The following is a 10,751-nucleotide window of genomic DNA, read 5'->3' as shown; positions in this document are numbered from 1 at the left end:
TGCAGCATCAGCATGCCACTCATGTTTTCACCTCCAGATATGGAGTCAGATAAAACTTGTACATTAGTTTAAGTAGTTGTATTTCAAAAGCTGGACTGTTTCCTCAGGTTATATTTCAGGGTAGAAATTGTTCTACTGTTTATTTAAGTCAGCACAGCTCACAACAAACCGGAGACCTTTAACCCAACCAAGAAGCAACATGTGGTTCAGACCTTCCAAAGTCTAGGCTAAAGAGCACAGGGGACCATCGTCAGAGCTCCAAGACAGCTTACAAGAGTCAGTACCATCCTTTAAATTATGATACGCACAGTCACTTTAAAATCCCCACATGTGAAAGAAGGACACAAGAGCCTTGTATGGTGTTTTAATCCGAGAAGAGAGTTGTTTTAAAAGACACAATGTTGCTTTTTATGTTCAGTGTGACTCATAAATCTCCTTTCATTAGATGGCAAGTGTTTCAACTTAAAGAAAAGTCTGTTAAACATCAAACACACCTACTGACTTTGCTGTTTAATCCTCTGATAAAAGATGTGAATCATTCTGCAGTAAATTAAATATGATGTCATTAAGTGAAAGAGATGACCCTTTGAAGATACTTTCAGAATAATTTTATATTTTGATGAACATTTAAAAGGCCACATTTTGGTTTGCTTGTCAAAATGTCTAATTTGTTCATCAAAGCATCACTTCATCAGACTCATCACATCAGACTTAAAGACTTTGGAAGAAAATGGGACAGTTAAAATATGTGACTTAAAAATCCCATCCAAGTGTCCAGTCAAATCACAAAACCCATACACTGTAATCCAGTCCAAATGATGTACAATGAAACGGTTGTGTACGATTAATTATTTGTTCCATATTTGGGTGTCCTGCCGCGGATGGACTGTAAAATATCACAAAAACCTTTCTTAAGTTATCACTCAGCTGACTTAAGCATATAAAATGACATTGAATCAAGTGCTTTTATTTTTACGGTTATGAAAAGGATTATTCTTTGTCTTACATTTATCCTCATAGTGCTTCCCAGTAGCACCAATACTTGGCCAAATCAGTAGAATCCTAGAACATACGTGTGGTAGTGCAGAGAAGGTTATTTACGGCATTAATGTCAAGATATTACAGATATGTAAATCTTAGTGAGCTGTAGAACTCAGCGCTTAAGTTTCAAAAACTGTCAGACTTCCAAGATCATCACAAAAACACCAAATAGAAACATCAGTATTATACTCTGTTTTTTAATTTTTCAATCACATTTTATTGAATGTGTCCACGTGTTTCTACGATGAACATGTCTAAAAATATACAAACAGAAGAAATATAAATTCATGCTAACAGTGCTGTGTCTCCAGGATCTCTGCGATGGGCAACAATTCTCTCTCTTTTCAATCATCACTGATTGCGGTGCTGGCAGTGGTGGTTCTAGACCAATTTTACTGGGGGGGCCAGGCTGGGGCCAAGGGTGTTGTCAGAGGGACACATTCAACCCTGACAAAAGAGACTGAGAAGGGCGAGGACCGGCTGAGAACGAACTGGCTAAACATCAGTGCATCCCTATATACTAGACATGTATACTACTGTGTACTAATGCAGACTGACAGCAGCTGTTTGGCTGTTTACACTCAACATGAGACCCTTAGCGCTCTAAGGGACTGGAACCAAGTGCCACACGCATGTGCTCCGCCTGTAACATAGGCACGATACCGAAGCTTTTTTTATTGTATAATATTTGTTTGGTGTGGAAGGGGGGTCCAGGTTCAGATTTACAGGGGCACCAGCCCCCCTCATTATTTCATTTTTGATGTAAATTAAGCAATAACACCCTCCAGAGGCCTCATGTACAAAGACTTGCATGGATTTCCTACTGAAACATGGCGTACACTCAAATCCAGAAACTGTTGCACGCACAAAAATATCCAGATGTATGAATCTATGCGCAAGGATCAACAGCTGTAGAAACGAGCGTACGCCAGCCATGAAGTTGGCGTGAGGCACTGCACATTTCCACGATCATTTAAATCTTTTTACAATTCAATTTTGCTTCATTGGCATGAACAAAGACATGTTATTGCCAAAGCACATGCATTCATACACATACATTACATCTATATCCACAACACACTACACTACATATATTACATATTCTATACGCATTAATGAACGATTACCCATACAGCATATATCAATGTCCTCACCCGATGCAGCACGCTCACAAAACCCCCACCCAAAATCAAACACCATGGGATGGTGCGTCCCTCAGGCTGTGACAGGCAGACAGATATTTAGCAGCCAGAGGAGCTGCTGACCCTTCCCCCAGGAGAACTGACAGTTTCTCTTCTGGGGTTAATGTTGGGAAGTTTGTCACTATTTTAGTAATTTTCCTGTAGTGGGAATCTCTTAGAAAAGAGAACTTGCTACAGTAGAGGAGGAAGTGCATCTCTGTCTCTATGTCCCCTGTAGAGCAGTGAGCACATAGACGCTCCTCTCTAGGCAGCCATGTCTGCCTGTATCTCCCTGTCTCTACAGCTAGCTGGTGGTCACTCAGCCTGTATTTGGTCAGGATACGTCTTTGTTTTGTATCTCTGACACTGTACAGATATTCAGATAATTTATAATCATGGTTTAGGGTCAAATAACAATTCTTTCTACTTTGGGTCTTTGTTTGGTTTCTCCAGTGTTCTAAATACAGATCTTTGGAGTGCTTCATGATGAGTTTCATTTGGTTGTGTTTTGGATCAGTGCTGACAGGAGTCTGGCTGATTAGCTTCCTCACCAGCTGACTAAGGGGACAGTTTTCAGAGTTCAGCTCTTGGGCTTTTTGTGCTTTATATTGAAGTGAGTCTTTTGGGCTTCAATTTAGATGTGTCCAAAATTTGATTGCCCATTTCTGAATGTTTAACAAAAATGGGAAACATCTCAGTTCTGCTCGGCAGGCGTTATTTGGAGTTTTTCTTTGAACATGTAGGATTCTTCTACAGAATTCAGTATGGAGAGCCTCTATTGGGTGTTTGTCCCATGAGCCATGCCCAAGTCTACTGAGGGGGCCCCAGATCTCACTTCCATACATCTCATTTCACTCTTGATACATCTGAACTTTGCTGTGAAAAAGAGCGTACGACACGTTTTTGTGCGTACGCAACCTTTGGACATGAGGCCCCTGGTCATTCTGTTGTACTGAATGAGCATGGAAGTGGTTTGGTAATCACTTGAGTGTGATATTGCTTTTTTTTTTTTACAACAGTTATACAAGTGGCATATAGTAGTGAGCATTAAAACAAACAAACAAAAACACAGTTGTATTATTTTATTGCTCTACCAACACAAATAGATCCCTCACTTGTCAGGAACTGGATAGTTACCAAGTAACCCAAACATTCGTCCTGCACTCATGTTAGTTTTTGTAGGTCTACACATCTCAACAGAAAAGCTCCTTTAATGTAAATGGATCCGTATGTTTCAGTTCATCATGCAAGCAGTGAAATCAGAGTCTGTCGTGTGATTCAGCGGTTCCAGCTGGATCAATCAAGACAGTCTGTACATAAACACCAATGAACACTGAGTTGGGGTAAAGAAATATACACAGCTTTTTGGACAACATTTGGTTGGGAATCAACAACTTTTGAGTTTTTTGAGGACATTTCTGTTGGGACTTAAGGATATTTTTTTTGCCAAGGAGGACTTTTGGAGGCTGCTGTTTTAAAGTGGACACTTTTCTTTCTATGGTTTTGATATGTTAAGGGATTTGTGTGAATAAACTGGCCTTATTTCATGCAGCTATGTTTTTTTTTCTGGCTATTTCATGCACAATTATAATAGGGGTTCAAGGGTTACCAGTAAGGGTCCTTAGGGTTTGACGATGCCTATCAAGATATACTGATAAATGACAGTAGCTTCTGAACATAGAAATAGAAACAAAGCTTAAATAACAAGCTGATTGTTACGCTAGTGCTGTTATACTATATATTAGCACTCATGAACTGCCTCTTGTCCAATCAGATTACTGGGTTGGAGACAACAGTGTATAAACTCCTTATGCATATGAAATCTTACTGAAGGGAACTAAAGTGTTTCTTAGATTACAGGTTTAGATGAATATTCAACCTTTAGAAATAGATCACTCTGACCACTGTCAAGTTTCACTGGTTTGAACGTGTCACCACCTTCAGTTTGATTGGCTTAAGGGGTCCAAGGAGGCCTTCTGGATCCATCTTCAAAGGGATCTAAGATATGTTAAAATTCACAAAGTTAGAAGCCTTTCGAAAAAAATAAAAATCTAGCTTGTATAAGGTTTGACTATAAAAAATAAATCATATTCACCTCTGTCTCATCACAGACTGAGAAGCTGTATTTCTGCAAAACTTCCACCAAAGCCAGTTTGATCATCAGCAGAGCAAATCGCGTCCCAATACAGTTCCTCGGCCCGGCTCCAAATGGCAGGTAACTGTATGGCTTTATGTTCCGCTTGTTCTCCTTACTAAATCTTAATCAACAAATAAATAAGACAGAAAGCTTTAAAATGATCCAATCATCAAAGCTTGAATGTTTTCCTAAAGATCTGCAAAATAAAATGATGAAGGATAACAGTGTCCGTACGCACATGAACACTGTGGCAGCTACCTGTCAGGTCTGAACTCTTCGGGCTCTGGCCAAAGCTCGGGGTCCTGGTGCAGAGCGTAGATTGGAACCATAACAAGCATGTCCTTTGGGATTGTTATTCCATTGACAATGACAGTTTCTTTAGCTACTCGCTCCAGACGTGCGGCTGGAGGGTAGAGCCTTTTGACAAAACAGAAACAACGTCTTCATTGGACTAAACATTCTATATATAAACAACATTCCTGAAAGAAAGGTGTTTTCTGTAGTTGGTATCAATGTTGTTGCTCTTATAGAGGGGGTATTATGCTGTTCCATAGCTTCAAACATAGATATGTTTTAAAAGCGTTTATACTGAATGTAAGCAAACTTTTAGATTAGTAGGTTGATGTTTGTCTAAGTCAGGGGTTCCCAAAATGTGGTCCCGGAACACAGAGGGGTCCCAAGATGTCTTCCAGTATTTATTTAGTTTTTTAAGTAATCTAAAATTGCCTACTTGACCAATTATTGTTAAAATATCAGCAAAAATGTATTTAATTTTGTAAATGCTTTACAACCTTGCAAATACATTTTTTTCATTAGTGCTCTGCCTTTCTTTACCATATGACTCCTAAGTTTAGGGTTAGGGTAATTACCAGTTAATTAACAAAAGTATTAGTATCAGTAGGTTAATTCATAACAGCGCAGGAAGCACAGTCACATGTGCATGAAGGTAGCTAATTTTCTGCAGACTAGCTAAATGAAGTATGAAGCAACATTGATTCACTCCAAGGGACAGTGGGGTCACAAGTCTTTGGCACCTATATTTTGGGGGTTGAGGGCTGAAAAGTGATCCCTCAGACTTTGGAGCTCTATCTGCAGGCCACTCTGGCTGCTCTCTGAGCACAAGACTTCTCACATTTTTCTCTGCCCTGAGAATTGTTTGACATCAAACTTATACATGATCTCAACTCCTGAAAATGTCCTGATTTTCAGGAGTTGAGGGAGGGTTGCATGTGTCCACACAGCTACATTTTTCACTGAAGCTTTACCCAGGCTTTTTTTCCCCTGCTGACTCACCAGTTACATTTTCCCAAGAAGATGCATATGTGGGAATGCAACAGGTGAAAGTCAGGTTAAGTCCTTGACTGTCCTGAATAAAAGTCTTCAGGAGTGTGTGAAAGGGCTCTGGAGAGCTGGTCAATCAGAGGAAGATGGACTAATAGGGAGGGGAGCCTTAAAGAAACAGTAGGTTTCAGACAGAAGCTGAACTCCGGATTTCCACAGACACGAATGTGAAATATATCAGGATGCTTTTAAATTGTAAATGATATAAAGTAAGGTAGGGTTAAGCTCAGCGGTTAAAGGCTTTAGTCCTCAAGGTGGATATAAAATCTGATCCTCTGCGCTTTGCAACACGCATGACTCAACTCTCTCTATCCAGTTTCCCACTCTACCCTCTGTCCTATCTGAATAAAGACATTAAAAGACCAAAACAGCAAAATTACTGCAGAGGCTACACAGTGAAATAGACAGGTGTTGACAACAAACAAAAACTCACCTTTTAGCACTACATAATCACCTGATTCAGTGAAACAACAGGCAACAAATCCTCATCATTCTTAGGCATTGAAATGTCTACAGTCAGTCCTGAAAACTAGGAGAGGAAAATGCTCATCACCTCAAACACTCATTGACCACGCTGTCCAAGTACTCCATCTGCATCAGGTCTTCATACTGGACTGGACCCTATGAAGAGGTCGCAGATAACAATTTGATTAAACGCAGTTCAGTTATTGAAAAGTAGTTTCATTGATTAAACTAGTCAGATGAAAACCTTATCAGGGAAGGTGGCATCTATCTCCTCCTGCAGGCGTTTCATGGCTTCAGGATTTCTCGCCAAATTGTACGCAAGGAAAACAAGAGTGAGGGCACTCGTTTCGTACCCGGCAAACACAATCAAGGTGACTTGAGAATTGATCTCATGATCTGTCAAACCTGCTAGAGGGAGAAGGATAAGAGGGGACTTTAGACTTTTGGAGGGAATTCTTAATGTACATTTGTGCTTCTGTAAGAGTGTGCCATCATGTCATTACTTGTATTCTCCTTTTCCTTCTTGGATTTATCATCAGTCTGGGTGTTGATCATAAGTTGAAGCATATCACCTGCTTTCTGAAAACAGGTCAGTCAGTCAGCATGTTCTCACGTTCCATCATGTACTACAAATGTAGTGAAAGCTTTCCTTTGTCAAAAAAAAAATCTCCATTTCATGCAAATCCCATCTATCATGAAGACTATAAAATGATGACCTTTTGTGAGTTCACATTGCGATCCTCTCTGATCTTCTTCACAAACTTTTGAAAGAAATTAACAGAAGCCGAGGGGAAAAGTGAGACACCCATCAGCTCCAAGAGAGGGAGAGCAAATGGAAAACACCCTGAGAAAAGAAAGGTGGTTAGCATCAGTCAGAAAACAAAGCAGTTTTCTTCTAAATAAGGAAAAAGGTGTCATGGGAGAGAGGGAGATCTACCTTGGAAAAGGAAAAGTGGTAGACTGAATCTGAACAAGTTTGTGGCATGTGTGATCATGGGACATGAAGGATTTTTAAAGGTCTCCAAATCCACACTCATTATGCTGCTGGCCATCACATCCATACTGTAGGGTCCAAAGAAGCTGGAAACACGTGAAATTATTTAACAGATCAGAAGCTGACACCAGTGTCATGCAGAGTAGCCCCAGTTTTTGTTAACATTGAGTTCTGCTGATTTGACAAAAATATTTATGCAATGCTCATAATTTGAACTTAAATGTTAGGGTCAGACTAAGAAGAGACAACCCATGAAGATGTGTTTTTAAACAGTGTTTCATTCAGATAAAAGGGCAACAGGGGCTACAAATCATTCAATCATGGTCAAGGTCTACAGATTAACACCACACGGTGTAAAAACTTGGAATAATGTAGATTCAAAGTGGACAGTGTCAGTAATCAGAATATAACACTTCAAATATAAGTAGGTAACAATATGATAACAGGTTATGAAACAGAAGAGTTGTGGACTCAGATTTGTCAAAGTAAACCTAGCTTCAGATAAGAAGTTTTTGACTGCCATTGGGTCACATTGTAAGGATTTTGGTTAAATCTTTAGAATTAGATGAAAAAGTAATAGTTCAACATTTCGGCAAATCTTCTTTTAGCTTCCTCAACAGGAACACTGATGTCACCTTGGCCTCAATAAGTCACTGAGGGGTTAACATTAGAACTAGTTTGTATGTGTGCCTTGGTGAAGCAATAAAAAAAACAATGTCCAGTGTCGAACAAATTATTTTCCACGATCAGGATCCCAATAATCCATAGACACAGTGATCTATTAAATCCAATACAAACTAAATATATAATAGATGCACTCAAACCAAACTTACAGCACCCTCAAACACAGACACAGTCAACATCTTTTAAGTTTCCTTCATCACCTGGCTCCAATCACCTGGGGCTTTAGCTCTATGCACATCATTATCCCCAGCTCCAGCAGCGTTTAGTGTCAGGATTACATATAAGATACACACAGCACTGTTACCCTTTGTAAGAAAACAGATTCAAATACACATTTGGAGCCACCTTCATAAGTCTGAGTTTAGCTTAGTTTAGCACAAATACTGGAAACGACATACAAACTCAATCTATCATCACCACTATCATATCTATCTCTCTCTCTCTTCTCCTCTATCCCTCTTTCCAAACCCAACTCAGTCGAGGCAGATGGCTGTCTAGCACAAGTCTGGTCCTGCTTGATGTTTCTGCCTGTTAAAGGAAGTTTGTCCTTGCCGCTGTGACTTGCTAAATGCTGCAAAGTGCTCTGCTCTTGGTGGATTAAGATGAGTCCTGCTATGTTTGTAAAGTATCTTGAAATATATTTCGTTGTGATTTAAGGCTATATAAATAAAGATTGATTGATTGAATAAACCTGGCTCCATCCTAAGACAGAATCCCCCTAAAATCTGCCTGCATCTCCCATCCCAGCATGTTTTAATAGGACTTATTATAACCATGTTTGTTTTCTGTTTGTGGCCAAAGCGTTTGGAGTTCTATAGATAGAAAACACTGATCCTTGGTGAGGGTGGAGAAACAGCAGTCTGTGACACAGTCAGGAACATTTATATCAAGGTGTTACTCACTCTTTTATACTTAAAACTTCTTCATTCTGCGCCTTGGGCTCCAGGCTGGCAGTCAGTCTGCTGGAATGATGTTTCATGATCGCAAAGACCTTAGACAAAGACAAAGTGCCAAAAGAATATGAAGGGTGAAAATGACTTTGTAACTACTAAGTCAGGTATGAGTTAAAAAAAATCAGACCTGTGAAAACTCATACCTCCTTCAGTCGGCCAGAGGTGAAATAGGGGGAGAGGATGTTCCTAAGCCGTCTCCATTCATTATCCATAGCAAGGGACACTGAGTCATAGAGTTCCCCATTCAGGCGGAAGTCCTGAAAAGACACGTATGTTCATTTACATGTGTTAGTATTTGTGGTAGTTAAAACAAGATTTTTCTGAACAAGATTCTGTTCACTGGCCTTTAAGACCTTCAATGGTCACAGTAAATAAACTCTTGTAACTTGTTGCATGCTACAAGTCCTGTAGGGCTCAATAACACAGGTTAAAAGTAATAAGTGTAATGAGGCGCCAGTTTAGCTCAATTGGTTAAGCCACACCCCCCCGAGACTAAGTGATAGACCTTGTGTGCCCCCAAAAATAAAATAGAATGAGTGTGTATATTTTCTTTTACCATTATTAATGGAGTTGTAAGACACCCCTCTGTCTGATCCCAACATGGTCTCAGCAGATGTCTGTCTAACATGAGTCTGGTCCTGCTTGAGGTTTCTGCCTGTTTAAGGAAGTTTGTCCTTGCCACTGCAACTTGCTAAATGCTGCAAAGTGCTCTGCTCATGGTGGATTAAGATGAGATCAGACTGAGTCCTGTCTGTAAGATGGGGCTGGATCTTATACTGTCTTGATGTCAGGCCTCTGTTAATAATAAAACATAAAGTACAGTCTAGACCTGCTCTCTTTGTAAAGCATCTTGGGATAACATTTGTTGTGAATTGGTGCTATGTAAGTAAAGATTGATTGATTGAATATGGGCAAGAATAATAACACTGTCACATGATTTCATCCAGCTAATGTTTGGTTTTGTTGCGTGGGATATGAACTTTACAGCCTCACATGTTCTCTGGAGTCTGTAGACTTTGACTCTGCTCTCGAGCGTTCGATCATAAAAAGATATCATTGGAACATTTAACTGAATCCAAACACAATGGGATACATGCTTTTATTCTAAAAAAAAAATGGAAACCAGAGAATTACAAATTACTTGTCACATGTTCTTAAAGGCATAAAAATGTGAGATCTATTTGTTTTACTGCTAGTCCCCTATTTAACAATTTAAAAGCAATGAACTGCCTTGACTGTGCTTCTCATTTTAAAAACATATAATCTTGTACATTTCATAAGCAGTCAGCATTTTTCTGTTTATTTAATAGATGATCTTTATGGTTTTTTTATGTAATTCCATTTTTTGCTCTGTTCTGTGTTTGTCTTGTGAGCTCTCACCCGTCTGTTAGTAAAGTATGTGAAGCACTCCTTCACCAGGATGGTTTTCAACATGTCAGGTTCCATCACAACCAGCATGGGTTTCTTTAGCTCGTACATGCTGGACATTTACACAAACACACATGCACATTTTAGGCTGTTAGTGTATTAGTGTCACATAAATCATATGATATCATCCATCCATCAATAGCCGTACAACTTAGAGGTCTCCTTGGAGGGTCAAAGAGATGTGACTTAAACGTAATAGATTACATTTCCACTAGTGCTGACATAAGCCACCAAGTGGGAGGTTTGAGGGTAAACCCCACAATTTCTCAAAACACAATCAAGTCATGGTGTGGTCAAATTTACATGTAGTCATTTTATTTAGACTTTAAGATGATGTGTAGACTCACCCCCATATCCTTCCAAACTTCTTTGCAGAAACCAGGTCCTCACGGTAGTAAACCTTGAAACATATAAAATAATTTGAGTCACTTTGACTCAAATGACAAAACATATGGACAAAGGTGATCTAATTTAAAAGTACATACTGGGTCAAGCTTGCCTATAGTGCCAAAGTACATAAATGGTTT

General features: G+C 39.4%; 1 protein-coding gene across 4 annotated transcripts in view; it reads right to left on the bottom strand.

Moving 5' to 3' along the window:
- Positions 1–1,222: 1,222 nt before the first annotated feature.
- Positions 1,223–10,751, bottom strand: part of LOC117816146 (cytochrome P450 3A27-like) — a 10,561-nt gene continuing 1,032 nt past the window's right edge. For 2 of the 4 annotated variants that reach the window (XM_034688301.1, XM_034688299.1), the window contains exons 2-14: positions 10,710–10,751; positions 10,572–10,624; positions 10,177–10,276; positions 8,940–9,053; positions 8,746–8,834; positions 7,103–7,245; positions 6,882–7,009; positions 6,669–6,744; positions 6,410–6,573; positions 6,254–6,321; positions 4,618–4,776; positions 4,318–4,480; positions 1,223–4,220 (exon numbers count right to left, since the gene is read on the bottom strand). The exon at positions 10,710–10,751 is cut by the window's right edge and continues 52 nt beyond it. In XM_034688301.1, the coding sequence (XP_034544192.1) occupies positions 4,137–4,220; positions 4,318–4,480; positions 4,618–4,776; positions 6,254–6,321; positions 6,410–6,573; positions 6,669–6,744; positions 6,882–7,009; positions 7,103–7,245; positions 8,746–8,834; positions 8,940–9,053; positions 10,177–10,276; positions 10,572–10,624; positions 10,710–10,751 (1,383 nt within the window). In that variant the 3' untranslated portion in view covers positions 1,223–4,136. Of the gene's footprint in view, positions 4,221–4,317; positions 4,481–4,597; positions 4,777–6,253; positions 6,322–6,409; positions 6,574–6,668; positions 6,745–6,881; positions 7,010–7,102; positions 7,246–8,745; positions 8,835–8,939; positions 9,054–10,176; positions 10,277–10,571; positions 10,625–10,709 lie in introns of those variants that run through there. The other 2 variants (XM_034688300.1, XM_034688303.1) reach the window with 2 other exon arrangements.

This window comes from Notolabrus celidotus, chromosome 7 (genome assembly GCF_009762535.1).
Source record: "Notolabrus celidotus isolate fNotCel1 chromosome 7, fNotCel1.pri, whole genome shotgun sequence".
Taxonomy (NCBI): domain Eukaryota; kingdom Metazoa; phylum Chordata; class Actinopteri; order Labriformes; family Labridae; genus Notolabrus; species Notolabrus celidotus.
Note: the sequence above shows the minus strand (reverse complement) of the source record. Positions and strands in the feature narration are given on the sequence as shown.